This window comes from Nerophis lumbriciformis, linkage group LG17, assembly GCF_033978685.3.
Source record: "Nerophis lumbriciformis linkage group LG17, RoL_Nlum_v2.1, whole genome shotgun sequence".
NCBI classification, from domain to species: domain Eukaryota; kingdom Metazoa; phylum Chordata; class Actinopteri; order Syngnathiformes; family Syngnathidae; genus Nerophis; species Nerophis lumbriciformis.
The window spans coordinates 6,641,188-6,659,465 of NC_084564.2; the positions used below are offsets into that span (position 1 = coordinate 6,641,188).

The 18,278-nt window shown below is 41.5% G+C and overlaps 1 protein-coding gene across 5 annotated transcripts in view; it reads right to left on the reverse strand.

The window, feature by feature from the left end:
• Nucleotides 1–18,278, reverse strand: part of ccdc9 (coiled-coil domain containing 9) — a 50,396-nt gene that overhangs the window by 12,598 nt on the left and 19,520 nt on the right. For 3 of the 5 annotated variants that reach the window (XM_061972322.1, XM_061972320.1, XM_061972321.1), the window contains exons 7-13: nt 16,110–16,274; nt 15,851–16,032; nt 15,705–15,766; nt 12,953–12,997; nt 8,027–8,141; nt 4,072–4,192; nt 3,578–4,004 (exon numbers count right to left, since the gene is read on the reverse strand). In XM_061972322.1, coding sequence (XP_061828306.1) covers nt 3,578–4,004; nt 4,072–4,192; nt 8,027–8,141; nt 12,953–12,997; nt 15,705–15,766; nt 15,851–16,032; nt 16,110–16,274 — 1,117 coding nt within the window. The remainder of the gene's footprint in view (nt 1–3,577; nt 4,005–4,071; nt 4,193–8,026; nt 8,142–12,952; nt 12,998–15,704; nt 15,767–15,850; nt 16,033–16,109; nt 16,275–18,278) is intronic. The other 2 variants (XM_061972323.2, XM_061972324.2) reach the window with 1 other exon arrangement.

An 18,278-nucleotide genomic window follows, 5' to 3' on the forward strand; every position in this document is an offset into this window, starting at 1 on the left:
ACTTGTCCAGGGTGTACGCCGCCTTCCACCCGAATGCAGTTGAGATAGGCTCCAGCACCCCCCGCGACCTCGAAAGGGACAAGCGGTAGAAAATGGATGGATGTTTTATATTCTAGTTTCTTCAAAATAGCCACCCTTTGCTCTGATTACTGCTTTGCACACTCATGGCATTCTCTCGATGAGCTTCAAGAGGTAGTCACCTGAAATGGTTTTCACTTCACAGGTGTCATAGTTTTGATGCCTTCAGTGACAATCTACAATAGTATAGTCATGAAAATAAAGAAAACGCATTAAAATGAGAAGGTGTGTCCAAACTTATGGCCTGTACTGTATGTATAGTATCCACTATTTATTTCACACGGTTTGATGTTTTTTGCTAAAAAGTGAGAGTCAATTTCAAGTCAATGAATCGTTTCGGATAGTAACAACCACAAATATCGAATCGAAGTTAAAACAAATTGTTACACCCCTAGTAATGTATTTTGCAAAGGCAGTATCAGTATATGATCAATACTAGAATGATCAAGTTGACGTTATTGTACATGAAAGTTTTTAAATATTTTGTTGTTTTTGTTCATGTTTACTAACTCAGGGAATAATTCCCTGGACACAGGATGACTTTGAGGGCAAAAACCAAAGGATTTAAAAGAGTAGTAGACAAGGGTGTGAATCTTTGGGAACCTTAAGATTTGATCCGATTCCTGCGGTGACGATTCGATTAAGAATCGATTGAAACCGATTCTCACAATGTATTTGGTATAATAATTATAATTAAATATTTTTAAAACAGGTTACAAATTGATTCTTATTTGAAAAAATGTACAGTTAATACATGTGATTGGTATCGGTCCATCTCACTGGTATCAGAATTAGGGCTGGGCGATATATCGAGTTTGTAAGATATATCGATATATTTTTAAACAAGATATGAATTAAGAAAATATCGTAATATCAATATAAATTAGTTCACAATTAAATGACCAAACACCGCTTATTTGTTGTTGTCCTTGATTCTCTCCCGCTCCCCACTCCCTCTCATGGGCTACTAAACCCCACCCTTTCCTCTTTCCAAGACGTGCTTGCACGTATAAGAACATCCATGATTGGTTGGTTGTTTACTATGATGAGTCACGATTGGTTAAGATTAAGGCAAAACATTAGGGACAGGCCAATCAGAGGCAAGATAGGGCGGGTCATGGAACCAGGAGGGGAAATCACAACAGACATCCCAAATGACGACGAGAGAGTCGTAGAAGAGAAGAGGGAATATTCAAGCGGGCGATTTATATATTAAAAAAACTAGTGGAAGATGGCAGAGGGATTCTCTTCTTTAGATTTTTCTTTTAGCGATGTAGACGACATCCAGGAAACCCACAATGAGTCTATTTGGCCACATTTGGACAAATGTATGCGTCTGGATAAAACATTCGTTTGAGTTGTTTACCATGTAAGCCCAAATCAAAACTGTTCTCAAGTTGCCAAGCCGGGCATATTTTGCACGAGAAATGCTGCCAAAAATGTATGCCAACATGAGGAAGATCATAGCCGCACAATTAAGTCAAGTCACTTACTTGGCGCTGACCAGAACCGTACATGTGACAGCCCATTGCATCATCGACTGGGAATTAAAAAGTGCCTGCAATTTTTTTATGAGTTTGATACACTTTGTATTATTTGCACAGCTATGTTATTTATTTTACGTAGAAATAATATTTATCTATTCTGTGCTACTTAAACAGTTTTTTTCTGTGCTGTTAATACCCTGTCTACAGTACAGTTGTCCTTCACTTCAGTTTCACTGAATTTCGCTCAAACATTAATATCTTTAAAAGTATACTTTCACCGAAAAATGTATCAGGATATACAGGTAAAAGCCAGTAAATTAGAATATTTTGAAAAACTTGATTTATTTCAGTAATTGCATTCAAAAGGTGTAACTTGTACATTATATTTATTCATTGCACACAGACTGATGCATTCAAATGTTTATTTCATTTAATTTTGATGATTTGAAGTGGCAACAAATGAAAATCCAAAATTCCGTGTGTCACAAAATTAGAATATTACTTAAGGCTAATACAAAAAAGGGATTTTTAGAAATGTTGGCCAACTGAAAAGTATGAAAATGAAAAATATGAGCATGTACAATACTCAATACTTGGTTGGAGCTCCTTTTGCCTCAATTACTGCGTTAATGCGGCGTGGCATGGAGTCGATGAGTTTCTGGCACTGCTCAGGTGTTATGAGAGCCCAGGTTGCTCTGATAGTGGCCTTCAACTCTTCTGCGTTTTTGGGTCTGGCATTCTGCATCTTCCTTTTCACAATACCCCACAGATTTTCTACGGGGCTAAGGTCAGGGGAGTTGGCGGGCCAATTTAGAACAGAAATACCATGGTCTGTAAACCAGGCACGGGTAGATTTTGCGCTGTGTGCAGGCGCCAAGTCCTGTTGGAACTTGAAATCTCCATCTCCATAGAGCAGGTCAGCAGCAGGAAGCATGAAGTGCTCTAAAACTTGCTGGTAGACGGCTGCGTTGACCCTGGATCTCAGGAAACAGAGTGGACCGACACCAGCTGGACTGCTGCTGAGTGGTCCAAAGTCATGTTTTCTGACGAAAGCAAATTTTGCATTTCCTTTGGAAATCGAGGTCCCAGAGTCTGGAGGAAGACAGGAGAGGCACAGGATCCACGTTGCCTGAAGTCTAGTGTAAAGTTTCCACCATCAGTGATGGTTTGGGGTGCCATGTCATCTGCTGGTGTCGGTCCACTCTGTTTCCTGAGATCCAGGGTCAACGCAGCCGACTACCAGCAAGTTTTAGAGCACTTCATGCTTCCTGCTGCTGACCTGCTCTATGGAGATGGAGATTTCAAGTTCCAACAGGACTTGGCGCCTGCACTCAGCGCAAAATCTACCCGTGCCTGGTTTACGGACCATGGTATTTCTGTTCTAAATTGGCCCGCCAACTCCCCTGACCTTAGCCCCATAGAAAATCTGTGGGGTATTGTGAAAAGGAAGATGCAGAATACCAGACCCAAAAACGCAGAAGAGTTGAAGGCCACTATCAGAGCAACCTGGGCTCTCATAACACCTGAGCAGTGCCAGAAACTCATCGACTCCATGCCACGCCGCATTAACGCAGTAATTGAGGCAAAAGGAGCTCCAACCAAGTATTGAGTATTGTACATGCTCATATTTTTCATTTTCATACTTTTCAGTTGGCCAACATTTCTAAAAATCCCTTTTTTGTATTAGCCTTACACAATATTCTAATTTTGTGACACACGGAATTTTGGATTTTCATTTGTTGCCACTTCAAATCATCAAAATTAAATGAAATAAACATTTGAATGCATCAGTCTGTGTGCAATGAATAAATATAATGTACAAGTTACACCTTTTGAATGCAATTACTGAAATAAATCAAGTTTTTCAAAATATTCTAATTTACTGGCTTTTACCTGTATATATCGAATATCGAGTTTAAGTAAAAATATATCGAGATATACTTTTTCATCCATATCCCCCAGCCCTGATCAGAATGACCTTCCCTAGTTAACAGCAGATAAATAAGCTGTACCTGTGTCCTCCTCAATAGGGGCGGTGTCTTCCACATTCTCCTCCTTTGGTGCAGGACTGCTCTCAGCACTGAGGGATTTCAACGGGCTCTCTCCCATGCTGCTCCGTGGTGACAACATCTCCATCTCCTCCCCCCAGTCCGACACACGCCGGTGACCGTGCAGCGGGGAGAAGGGGCTGGGAGGCCTCCCCGCCTCCGACGGGTCTTGCAAGGCCGCTGAGGGAGGCGGGATGTGGATCTTGGGCCGGGGCGTTCGCCGCTCTTTGGGGCTTCCGGCCGACGACGGTCTGGAGCGAGGCGAGTTGGGGGATTCAGCGTCTTTCTTCTCGTCGCCACTGGAATCGTCGTCTCCATCGGACACTTCCTGCTCGCCGTCGCTGGCGTCTTCCCACTGGTCGTCATCTTCCTCATCTCCAGCCTCGACCACCTGAGAGACGATGCAGTGAGACGCCAAGGAGGTTCTAGCGTAAATATTCTCCTTTCCTCACACCCACCTTCTGTTCCTGGGGAGCTTTGGACATGTCTTTCTTCTCCTTCTGGTTCCTCTCTCGCTTTGGCATGTCCTTTTCCTTCTCCTCGTCTTCTTTTTCTCCTTCCCAGCGGTTGTCATGCATACTGACCAAAGAGTGTTCGACACCAATTAAATCATGTAATAATAAACGTAAACATGCACCAGTGCTGACATCTAAACGTAATCCAAAGTGCGGCCCGTAGTAAAACATTTTAATAGCCCGCAGCACAGTCGTTACCATTCTAATATTAACATGCTTGCTTTTTTGCTAATTTTGCAGGTGTACACCTCAGTGTCAAATATTTTGTTACTTGACGAATGATATTCTAGATTTTTCTCCAGCTATTTTGGTACTTGATGCATGCTAGAATTTGAAACATTTTTTTTCAAAGTACACACCTCAGAACAATGTATTTGTATATTTGACACATGTTACATTGACATTTTATCATGCTAGATTTTTTAACTCGTTCAGCAGGTATACACCTCAGTGTCATTTTGGTATTTCACTTATGCTAACTGTTAGCATGTTAGCATAGTACTGTTGGCATGCTAGCTTTTTTTTTTAGCTCATTTTGGTCATATTTTTCAATAGCTCTTTTGGTAGTTTATGCATGTTACGGTGAGAATTTTATCATGCTAACCAATGTTCCCTCTAATTGTTCATGTGCGTGAGCAAACACAAAAACTCCCTGAGCATTCAGTGGAGCACATGTGAGCAACATCACACGTGGCAATACCAGCAGCACACCTGTCTCAAACCAATCTTTTATAATAACACTCAAATGAGAGGAGTCATTTTCATGAGATTATTTTGTAATATTAGTGATTTGGACCACTTGTAATGAAAATTAAAAAAATCTTGTTTTTCATAAGCTATGGATTAGTATTGTACAATATGTCTGGGTGGGGGTCCTGCTTTGGAAATCATTTGTACCCCTTTCAGAGATCACATTTAGTTCCCCTTAAACATCCTCATGTTGCACAATGAAATGAAAGCAGAGGATGAAGTGTGCATTCCTGTAACTTTCTCTAGTAACAGCATTCCATGATTAATATCAATAAATTAACATTAATAATAAATGACAGTAGAATAAGCACACGTATGACTGAGGAGTCATAGTGTAACTGTGTGGTGTTTGAGTTGTCCGACTTTCTATGTGGCCATAAACGCACCAGTGGCTTAGTGGTATGCGTGTTGGTGACAGATGACAAAGTTGGTTTTGGCCTGGTTTGTACGGCAGAAAATGACTAGTTTTTCAAGATAGAAGTTTTTTTTCTCATGTTTTTGGTGTGGTTATGGCCCAATATAAACAGTTTTGTTCAATAAAGTGATGGATATAATTCCTGTCCTCGAAGCAACTCGATAGACGTTACAATAATTGAACGGTGTTCAATTGAACGGTGTTGACGAACACCGTTAGTGACAACAAGCGGCCCTGTCACTCAGAGTTGCACTGCAAAATTACACACAATAAATGTGTTTATTTTGTTTAGAATTCAGATGGGATTTGATTTGGTGCGCGGCATATATTTGCTGTGCGCAGAGGACGCTTGAGCAGTGCGCAATTGCGCAGGCGCGCACCTTAGAGGGAACGTTGATGCTAACGTAAGAAAGATAGCTTTTGTTAACTAATCTAACAGGTATACAACTCAGTGTCATGTATTTTGGTATTTCACTTATGCTAACGGTTAGCCTGGTACTGTTAGCATGCAAGCTTTTTTTTTTTTTTTACCTCATTTTGCTTATATTTTCTGTTACCTGAAACTATTTTGCCTATTACTATTTGAAACTAATGTTAGCATTTCAGTTTGGCTTTGGCTATTCAGCATTCAAAATTGCATTCACCAAAGCTCGCAATTTCTAGTTCTTAGGAAAAAATCGATATCTTGTATTGGTTTTGGAGGTGAAAACTACCAAAATGGCCCGAGCATACTTTGATTCGTCAGTGTGTGGCTCTCAGTGGGAAAACCCCTGCCATAACTGGTCACATACTTGCCAACCTTGAGACCTCCGATTTCGGGAGGCGGGGGTGGGGGGCGTGGTTAAGAGGGGAGGAGTATATTGACAGCTAGAATTCACCAAGTCAAGTACCGTATTTTCCGCACTATTAGCCGCACCTAAAAACCACAAATTTACTCAAAAGCTGACAGTGCGGCTTATAACCCGGTGCGCTTTATATATGGATTAATATTAAGATTCGTTTTCATAAAGTTTAGGTCTCGCAACTACGGTAAACAGCCGCCATCTTTTTTCCCCGTAGAAGAGGAAGCGCTTCTTCTTCTACGGTAAGCAACCGCCAAGGTAAGCACCCGCCCCCATAGAAGAGGAAGCGCTTCTTCTTCTACTGTAAGCAACCACCCGCCCCCGTAGAAGAAGCGCGCGGATATTACGTTTCATTTCATTTGTGTGTTTACATCTGTAAAGACCACAAAATGGCTCCTATTAAGAGACACGCGTACAACGCAGAATTCAAACTCAAGGCAATAAGTCACGCAGTAGAACACGGAAATAGAGCAGCAGCGAGAGAATTGAAGCAACAAGATGACCTGCGCCACTAAGACAGGGAGACAGCGCCGGACGACATACGCCAACATCTGCCAGTGGATTGTAAATGCCTGGGTGGATATATCTGTCTCAACTGTGGTCCGAACTTTCCGGAAGGCAGGATTCACGGAACTGCTGGACAACAATAGCAACATTGACTCTGATGACTTCGACGAGACGGAGCCGGCCATTTTGGATCCCGTATTCGCCCAACTTTTTAATTCGGACACCGAAGGAGAAGAATTCGAGGGATTTATGAATGAAGAATAACTTCAGAAAGTGAGCGTTATGTTTATTTTGTGTGTTGTGACATTGCTATTGCTCTGCACTATTTTGAATTTTACTATGTTTGTGATTGCACATTTGCACATTACCGTACATTTTGGGAGTGAACAGAGTTGTTAGAACGCTGGTTTTTAATATATTATTAAAGTTTGACTGACCTATCTGACTGTTTTTTTGACATTCCCTTTAGCGCAGTTAGATGCGGCTTATAACACGGGGCGGCTTATAGGTGGACAAAGTTTTGAAATATGCCGTTCATTGAAGGCGCGGCTTATAACCCAGGGCGGCTTATGGTGCGGAAAATACGGTATTTCATACGTGTGTATATATATATATATATATCCTGAAAATATGCAAACAAAACTGTGTTTAGATAATTGATACTTCAAACTTGCATAAATAAATATTAAGGAATATAACATAACTTGGCTTCTGAGAGCTTCAAAATGCAATGAATAAAATGCTAAAGTTGTTGATAAACAAGCAATTATTTTAATAATTAAATATGGTCATTTTAAATGAATTATTATGATAATTTAAAATTAATTATTTCAAATATGTTTATTTTAATGTATAATTCTATGGCTGGATGTAATAAGGAGTCAGAAAAAATAAAAATAAAAATACAATTCATTTTGATGTTTTTAGCAAAATATAGTATTTAATAAATATATTTATTTTTAGGTAAATAAACATAATAATACAATTTATCTCTAGTCTGGATGATTTAGTTCTTGTCACCCTGTTGTCCTCCCGTCGTGAAAAAAGGCTGTCCTCACTCAGGTCCGCATGGAGCTGGAGGGGCGTGGCTTCCAGCTCCGGCTGAAAATCGGGAGATTTTCGGGAGAATATTTGTCCTGGGAGGTTTTCAGGAGAGGCGCTGAATTTCGGGAGTCTCCCGGAAAATTCGGGAGGGGTGGCAAGTATGACTGGTCAACGTCCACCAATCAATGCCCCAATAAAATCATGCCAAAAATAACTTTTAGTAAAACATTATGAGTTAACTTCAGTACTGAACCTCTGCTAAAGTTTTAAGTCAACATTCACCATATAGGAAATTGACACAAATGGTATCGTTACAAACAAGTCTAAAGTCGTGTTGTACCTATAACTGGGCTTCTGTCCTCTTCTTTGGTTCCGGTCTCCCCGGGGTCCCTGCGACCTGCCCTGGGACAGGAAGTCTCCAAACGAGGACGATTTAGGGGGTCGCTTGCCATCATCTGGAGGACACATTGATGGCAGGAGTCAATGTGAAGCACGTATAAATAAATACATAGACGCTGCCATGCAACTAGCGGCGTATGCATGCATTTAACAACCATGCTGAAGACTTAAAGTGCCTGAGCATCAAGCAGTGTGAAGGCAATCACACAATTTGCATCAAACTAGCAACTGTGGCAAGTTTAAATTAGGGCCTGCGTAAGAAAAATTAAAAAGGCAATCTCGATTCACGCCAACATGCCATCGAGTTTCTCAGTGATTACTTTTTTAAGAACATTTATGTAAAAAACTGCGTCACAAACAAATAACATTGTCCTGTCCCCCGTCTCCGAGTAAGCCTCGCAACCAGTGCGACTTGACTCCACTTCCCTGGTGAGCGAGCGAGCGTGTCCCCAAACTGACGGAGCGATGCAGCAAGGATCCTCTACTTATATTAGGGATGTGAATTTTGGGGCACCTAACAATTCGAGCCAATTCGTGGGGTGACGATTTGATTCAGAACCAATTCTCGATTCAAACAGATTCTCGCAATGTATTACTTAGTATAACAATTTTAATGAAACTTTTTTAAAACAGGTTAAAAGGTTAGAAAAGCTCCTTCTGGTTGCATGGAAATGGCCTAAAAACATTGTTTTAAAATTGATTCTTATACAAGACATTTTTTCAAAAATGATCAATTTCTGAATATTATGAATCGATTTGAACACGAATCGCGATTCGGATGTGAATGTATTTTTGTGCACGCCTGACTTATATATCCTGTATAAAATTGTGTTTTACATTAAACTTGTCCTAAAGGTACCTTGCTTTTGTGCGATATTAAGAAAAATACAGTATAGCACCACTATAGCAACTATAGCGCTAGTCGCAAGCTATCATAAATGCTAACATTAATACAATACAGTGTAATTATGTATTTATGTTTTTCTTTTCATGCCACTACCATTTCTATCAATGGTTATGTGTATTTTAATACATTTCAATTTGTGGAAAAATTGCAGGGGCAATAAATAAATAAAATGTATGGACGAAAAGTTTAATGAACTTCAAATTTCACAAGCCACAAGCAGGTGGCTCAGAACATGTGTGTATGTGTATGCCGTGTGCGTGAACTAACCATTTTTTACAGCGAGCAGGGGTGTCAAAGTCAAGGCCCGCGAAATAATTATCTATGGGCCCTGGGATGATACTTGATTAATATTAGAACCGGCCCGCAGGCCACAGCAGGCTGCTGTTGTTTTGCATGCACCAGTACACCGTCAGTGTCGGTGCTAGGAATTTTCAAAATGGGGTCCGTACATTTTTGGGGTGCCACTATTTTGTAACCGTTTTGAAAACAAATGATAAATGTATGCATTATCCTGTTATAGCTCACATTCTATATTGTGTTTTGGAAAAAGGTTGTCATAAACGTTACTTAATTCATAGAAAAAAAATGTTATGCATATGTAAATGTATTCAGTTATAAACATTCATTCACTTTCTTCTTTCCTTCATGGATCTAAACTTTACCGCTGCCGGTATTTTTTTCTATATTTTTAGAATGTGTTTGTTCTATTTTTGGCCTAAATAAGACAAAGAAAACAATCTGAAGTTGTCTTTATTTTTGAATTTTAAAGGGGAACATTATCACCAGAGCTATGTAAGCGTCAATATATACCTTGATGTTGCAGAAAAAAAGACCATATATTTTTTTAACCGATTTCCGAACTCTAAATGGGTGAATTTTGGCGAATTAAACGCCTTTCTAATATTCGCTCTCGGAGGAAGCAATCCGCCATTTTCTCAAACACCGAGTCAAATCAGCTCTGTTATTTTCCGTTTTTTCGACTGTTTTCCGTACCTTGGAGACATCATGCCTTGTCGGTGTGTTGTCGGAGGGTGTATCAACACCAACAGGGACGGATTCAAGTTGCACCAGTGGCCCAAAGATGCGAAAGTGGCAAGAAATTGGACGTTTGTTCTGCACACTTTACCGACGAAAGTATGCTACGACAGAGTTGGCAAGAATGTGTGGATATCCTGCGACACTCAAAGCAGATGCATTTCCAACGATAAAGTCAAAGAAATCTGCCGCCAGACCCCCATTGAATCTGCCGGAGTATGTGAGCAATTCAGGGACAAAGGACCTCGGTAGCACGGCAAGCAATGGCGGCAGTTTGTTCCCGCAGACGAGCGAGCTAAACCCCCTATCGACCCTAGCTTCCGTGGCCTGCTGACATCAACTCCAAAACTGGACAGATCAGCTTTCAGGAAAAGATCGCGGATGAGGGTATGTCTACAGAATATATTAATTAATGAAAATTGGGCTGTCTGCACTCTCAAAGTGCATGTTGTTGCCAAATGTATTTCATATGCTGTAAACCTAGTTCATAGTTGTTAGTTTCCTTTAATGCCAAACAAACACATACCATTTGTTGGTTAGAAGGCGATCGCCGAATTCGTCTTCGCTTTCTCCCGTGTCGCTGGCTGTCGTGTCGTTTTCGTCGGTTTCGCTTGCATACGGTTCAAACCGATATGGCTCAATAGCATCAGTTTCTTCTTCAATTTCGTTTTCGCTACCTGCCTCCACACTACAACCATCCGTTTCAATACATGCGTAATCTGTTGAATCGCTTAAGCCGCTGAAATCCGAGTCTGAATCCGAGCTAATGTCGCTATAGCTTGCTATTCTTTCCGCCATGTTTGTTTGTGTTGGCTTCACTATGTGACGTCACAGGAAAATGGACGAATGGTTAAAATCAGGCACTTTGAAGCTTTTTTTAGGGATATTGCGTGATGGGTAAAAAATGTTTTAAAACTTCGAAAAATATAATAAGCCACTGGGAACTGATTTTTAATGGTTTTAACAATTCTGAAATTGTGATAATGTTCCCCTTTAATGCCATGATTTTAAAAGTGTGCACAGATTTTCCTCCATGCGACTCCTGAACTAAAATGAGTTTGACACCCCTGACCTAGAGTATCGAAACCTCAATTCCAAGCAAGAAAATCCAAATTCTCATTTTATTACAGAATAGTGCAGCCGTGGTCTTTCATTCTAACAAGATCATTGACACTTTTATTACTACATTACATATCATACTTACGTCATGTATATAAAACCCTAAAGGATGTGTTTGGATGTTTATAGAGCTCTAAAGGCAGAATTAGAGATGCTACCTCAGTAGAAGCATTTAAGTCCCATCTTAAAACTCATTTGTATACTCTAGCCTTTAAATAGCCCCCCTGTTAGACCAGTTGATCTGCCGTTTCTTTTCTTTTCTCCTCTGCTCCCCTTTTCCTTGAGGGTGGGGGGGGGCACAGGTCCGGTGGCCATGGATGAAGTGCTGGCTGTCCAGAGTCGGGACCCGGGGTGGACCGCTCGCCTGTGCATCGGCTGGGAACATCTCTGCGCTGCTGACCCGTCTCCGCTCGGGATGGTGTCCTACTGGCCCCACTATGGACTGGACTCTTACTATTATGTTGGATCCACTATGGACTGGACTCTCACAATATTATGTCAGACCCACTCGACATCCATTGCTTTCGGTCTCCCCTAGAGGGGGGGGGGGGGTTTACCCACATATGCGGTCCTCTCCAAGGTTTCTCATAGTCATTCACATCGACGTCCCACTGGGGTGAGTTTTTCCTTGCCCTTATGTGGGCTTTGTACCGAGGATGTCGTTGTGGCTTGTGCAGCCCTTTGAGACACTTGTGATTTAGGGCTATATAAATAAAGATTGATTGCTTGATTGATTGAATTGAATGACGCAAATAGGCTCCATTGTAAGCGTACTTTTGATCACATTTATTTCATATTTAGAATGCATTAAAAAAAATTCCATCGTCATGTCTTTCAGAATGATTGCACAATGACTGGCAAAATTCTAAAAAAAACTGCAGTTCCCCTTTAATGTAAAAAATATATTAAAAAGGACCCCGCATGCTTTAATATTTCTGAATGCGACCCTTGCTGAATGACGACGATGAGGCGAGAAAGAAGCAAAGGATGAGGATGAGCAGGAGAGAGGGAGGCCTGAAAGCTTCTCAGGTACATGCTGAGAGGATAAAAACTTGAAGAGCGAGGAACGAGGTGAGAAAAAGGTCAAAAAAGAGAGCACGGGAAGCACAAAAGAAACGAAGGGGATCAGCGAGAAGGGATTGGAGATGAGGACGCTGGAGTCGTTCAGCCAATTAAGACGTTCATCCCGCCCGAGTAATGTCACGACGACTCCACTTAGTCTGGCACGAGGACAGAAAGCAGGAGTCAAGTGCAGCTAAAAATAATTTTCAACTTCACACTCATCACGTCTGAGGCCAACTACGTTTCACTGAATTGTATCCACATCTTGATGACACTGTGATAGTGTGTGTGCCTGTGTCTGACAGACACCTCGCAATCGTAATACGACGTCACAAAAGCTAACTTTCCTCAAGTCAGTTAGACTTGTCATCTTCCTGCGTAATACCACTCTGCTCCTCACGAGGGATCAGGGAGTCGACGTCACGTGAAGGAGGAACGTTAAGATTGTCACTATAAAGATGACGAGTGTCTCCGTTTGCATTCTGGCTGCCGAGATGAAAAGATCACCCCTGACGGTGTCGGGAACATTCTGGTGATGCGCTGCCCCGCGCTGGTTGGAGGGTAAAACAACAACAAATTCAAACGAAGCGAGTTGCGCCATTTGATGCGAGCGCACGACACAGGGAAGCAGCCACAAACTGACTCGAATGCAAATTAGCTGTGATGGAAAAGAGTCACACAAGCACGTGGATAAATGGATGCAACACACACACGCACAAACGCACGCACGCACTCTGATCTAACCTGACGCTCTGCCCCGAGGATCGGCGCGAAAGTAACGCCCCCGGGCTGCAGAGAGGACATACAAAGCCACACTCAGCACCGTGTTCACGGGGGATATGACATCACCTTCCCTGGCAAACGCAACGCAAGCCAGTAAGGAGAGATGCATTGTGGGAAATTGAGAATACACACATTAAAACTAGTAGTAGCTGTACATAAAACATCTAGGGACGGCGTGGCGCAGTGAAAGAATGGCCGTGCGCGACCCGAGGGTCCCTGGTTCAATCCCCACCTAGTACCAACCTCGTCATGTCCGTTGTGTCCTGAGCAAGACACTTCACCCATGCTCCTGATGGGTGCTGGTTAGCGCCTTGCATGGCAGCTCCCTCCATCAGTGTGTGAATGTGTGTGTGAATGGGTAAATGTGGAAGTAGTGTCAAAGCGCTTTGAGTACCTTGAAGGTAGAAAAGCGCTATATAAGTACAACCCAACCCATCTGAGGCTGCTGAGTTATTGTTTTTTCTGTCTCTGCTGAAATAGGAAAAAAAGGCAGTATGGACCCTGAGTATATAGACCCTTGCCCCCCCAAGGAAACACAGCCAGCACTTAGCTAACGAGTTTAACGAACCTCTTGATCAGCATGTCCTGCAATACTCCACATTAGAGCTGGGCTATATGGCTGAAAACTGAATCACGATTTCAGTGCTTTATATCGGTCAATATTGATAACTATTGATATTTTTCTATGACCTATCAAAAATAAAGACCGGGGGAAAAATATATTTTTATTAGATGTAAGGATCTTTATTTAAAATGTAACCTTCCATTGCTTATAATCCCCTCAGCTATCAAAGCAGAAAGGAAATGTCCAAACAACCATTGAAAATAAATCAATAAACCATTCTAAAATCATATTGAACACTTAACAATAACCTCTTAAAATTAAAGTGTAAAAATGATACGTAAGAAATGCTTAATAAAGTGTAACAAAATGTAAACAGAATCCGGGGAGTAACTATTTTTTGCAGGTTCAGTGCTAGGGAGTTACTGTGTAACATTTAATTTGGTCTGTTATTTTTATTCAAGTATGGGAAGGAATTTGTTATGCAGTAATTACTATTTTAATATTAATGGACCAAATTATTATTATTTTAAAGTGGCACATTTGTTATATTTTTTATTTATACATTACTCAGGCATGGGATTTGAACTTAATGAAAAAGACTGAAAATAAGCCGGGGGTCTGGGGGCCGCAGGTCCTCAGCCAGGTCCAGGGTGGGGGGACAAGGGGGACATACCCCATTCATCCAAATGAATCACTATGTCTGTTTCAGTCACTACTATATACTACTACTTATTTAGTCACTACAGTAATTACAACTTGTGTTCACATCCACAAGAACCACATGGGTTAGCCTACTAATAATGAACAAAATGTCAGCTACTGTTTTGTTTTAAAATACAATTTTGCATTTAGACAGGCTATACTGTAGCAAAAGTCATCACAAGTCTGCCACAATCATGTGTGTTCTTAAATGTGTATTCCACGTCTTCCATGTCAAGAGCAGTTTTGATTTGGGCTTACATGGTAAACAACGAAAATGAATGTTTTGGGCATTGTTTTATCCAGACGCATACATTTGTCCAAATGTGGCCAAGTAGACACATTGTGGGTTCCCTGAATTGTCTACATCACTAAAAGAACAATCTAAGGACGAGAATCCCCTGCCATCTTTCACTATTTTTTTTTTTAATATATACATCGCCCACTTGAATATTCCCTCTTCTCTTCTCCAACTGTCTCGTCCTCCTTTGGGATGTGCGCGTCTGTTGTGATTTCCCTTCTTGGTTCGATGACTCGCCCTATCTTGCCTCTGATTGGCCTGTCCGTTATGTTTTTCCCTAATCTTAACCAATTGTGACTCATCACAGTAAACCAGCCAACCAATCATGGATTTTCTTATACGTAAACCAACCAATCATCATTGATGTTTCACGTATATTTAGTCCCCTGCCCGTGGAGTTGCTTCGTTACGTAGCTTCAATTTTTAAGTTAATAATTTCTAATGAAAAACCCTAGTTTTTACCACTGCAGCCGATAGATTATCAAAAACCGTACTCATTACGGGAAAACACTTAGTTTTTGGCAGGTATGGCAAAGAGACGGATCAAAATTTTAACGCATTGTAGGTCGGAAAAAAATACGAAAAACAGAAAATATTTTTTTATATTTTTACAGAGATAAAAAAGACGGATTTCCGTACACCTGAATAAGGAACAGAAAAGGGTTGAAAAGAAAAGAGGGTAGCGTGGGTAAGGACTACGGTCCGTTTGAAAAACATCCAAAAAACTCCCATAATGTCGATGTGACTATTCCTGTTTCATCGATATAACTTCTTCGCTCTGTGTTGCACTCATCTTTACTTTCTCTTCTCAGTCCATGCAGAGAATCAACAGCTAGACAGGAAGATGGCGTAAACCAATTTTTATATTGTTACTTGATTGGCTGTTAGCGTGTCCCTCCCATTCCTCAGTAATCACTTCCTGTTTCGACTTTGTCCATGAACCTTGCTTTGTAACTTCCGGTTTCTTTTGACCCAAAATTAACATTTTATTAAACGCATTTTTTATTGATATCGATGGCGATATATGTTGATATCATTAAGACAGCCATAGTTAGTAAAAAAAAAAAAAAAAAAAAAAGGTGTAGTAGACTGTGTAGACTCGTGTCCCCATACTTTGGCTCTTGCGTTACCATGGCAACAACACTCACCTCTCCTGCCGCCCTGTTCTGCCATGACGCCCTCTGCCGCCATTTGTGCGTCCTCCTTGAACCTGTCAATCAATTGGTAAGTTTCTCGTCTTTTGAGCCCAAACATAGATGTCATACTAGTACGTGCCAGCAAGCCGCGTTCTTACATGCCCTCGGTCTTCTGTGCGTCCCACTCTCGTCTCCACTGGCCAGTGGCATTGCGATGGCGAGCCAGACGCTCCTCGTCAATCTGCTCGCGCTCCTTCTTCCAGCGCAAGTACTCGGCTCGCTCGCGGCCCGTCATGGACATGGTCATGTCCGCGGAGCCTCTCGGGCCAGGCCGCCGACTCTGCAGAATCACAGCAGGGGAGGGTAAGCCTGCTGCGGCAGGAAGTCAAACATCCGCGTGCAGGCGATGTCACTTACGATCCATTCTTTCTCCATGTCAGCTCCGGTCTTCACGTTGTCAAAGTCCAGCCCACCCCAATTTCGCACGTGTCTCCTGCTGCCTTCCTTGCGGTCTGTGTCCGGAGTCGGCCCGGAACGCCGTGGGTCGTCCAGGAAGTTACGTATTGGCTTGTCTTCGTCCTGCTGAGGAATAGAATGGAATAGAATATATCTTTATTGTCATTGTACATTGTACAACAAAATTGTATGCAAAACTAATTTAGTGCAAATTCACAACAACTCATAAAAACATAGATAAATATACATAAAAATCCCAAGCACACAGCTCACATGCAGTCATTATTGTCTTGTGTTCAGCGACACTATTGCTCTCGGGTAAAAAGTGTTCTTAAATCGGTTTGTCCGGCATTTTATTGTCCTGTATCTCCTGCCCGAGGGCAGCAGTTCAAAGAGTTTATGTCCAGGGTGAGATGGGTCCCTTATGATGTTTTGGGCCTTTTTGAGGCACCTGGCACTGTACAGTTCATCTAGGGAGGGGAGAGAGCAGCCAGTGATCTTCATGGCACTTTTTATGACCCTCTGAAGTGCATTTCTCTCTGCCGCCGTGCAGCTGGCATACCATACACACATGCAGTATGTCAGCACACTCTCTATTGAGCAGCGATAGAAGGATACAAGCAGTTTTTGTGACAGTTGGTTCTTTTTGAGGAGTCTCAGAAAGTAAAGTTTCTGCTTTGCCTTTTTGATGGTCACTGATGTGTTCATACTCCACGACAGGTCTTCCTCGATCTGGATCCCCAGGAACCTGAAGTTAATGACCCTTTCCACATAGCCCCCATTGATGTACAGTGGTTGGATGTTTATTGTTTTTTTCTTCCGGAAATCCAAGATTAGCTCCTTCGTCTTAGTGGTGTTAAGGACCAGGTTGTTTTCCCTGCACCACCCAGTCATTGTAAATATACTTTCAAGCTGTGGCCACTAGGGGGTCCTGAAAAAAAACGACTTTTTTTTTTTTTAAACATAAAAGGGGAAGTGCACTTTTGTTTTTAATTTTGCCTATCATTCACAATCCCTATGTAAGGCAAGAACACACAAGATTTTCTTTTTTCACACATTCTAATTTGTGATATATGGAAAGTTCCAGGTGGCTAACAGCTAATCTACCGGGAGTCATCTATTGCGCCTGTACAGTTCTGTAAAAACACATCTAAAAATCTGAGCAACACGTTTTAAAAGCTGAGTGATAAGCAGATCCAACTACAGTGACTACAAACTACGAACATTATAAAACAATCCCTTACTGTACCATGTCTGCTCTCATTGAGATGTTTATATATTTCCTGTTTAAATGATCATCATATTCCTCCTCAGGTAAAAACAACTGCTTGGAGCAAACAAGCATTTTATCTTGTCTTCTGGGTGTAAATTGAATGTCAAAGGTGACCAACTTCTCAGTTTATGGCCTCCTAACCTCCTAATGTACAGGTGAAAGGCATGATTTATAATCTAGTGTGAACTTTTACCAACTCAGAGGCGATGCAGCAGCAACAGCTCAGTATGTCAATAGCAGCATAAGTTACAGTACCTCAAGGTGATCAATGCAGTGTTACTAAAAGTAGTTACCCTGCATTAGCTCTTACAATAACAATGTCGCTAATACTTGGTTAATATGCAGGTCATGACATGTATATAAAGTATTGTTGGCTGTTTTTAGAGAGCTTTATGAGCGCAATAGAGCCCTCCTATTATTTACATTGTTAGCCACCTCTCGTTAGCTTTTTTTTTTTTTTTTAAGCATTAGAATACACCTAAGAGAAAAACATGCCTACTTGTCCGACATTGGGATTGTGAATGATAGGCAAAATTCCAAGAACAGTGCAGTTGCCCTTTACAGAAGGCCAGATATGACAGGACACGCCCACATTTAAGGGTGTTCCACCCAGAGTGGACATCTTGGATGTAGGCATGCAATGACAGACTTAAATCGAGGGGGACATTGCTGCACAACCTGAATCCGCTCAATTTTTTTCACTTAGGCACATGGGAGAGCACAGCCCTAACTAACCACATACCCCCACCTTAAAAGCCGCTAACTTGCTAAAACGTCCAAATCTGCTACTAAGTTCTTTTGAGCGCATTTAAAAAGTTGTAGACAGCAGACAATAGGCCCTTTTCTACCAGAGGAAC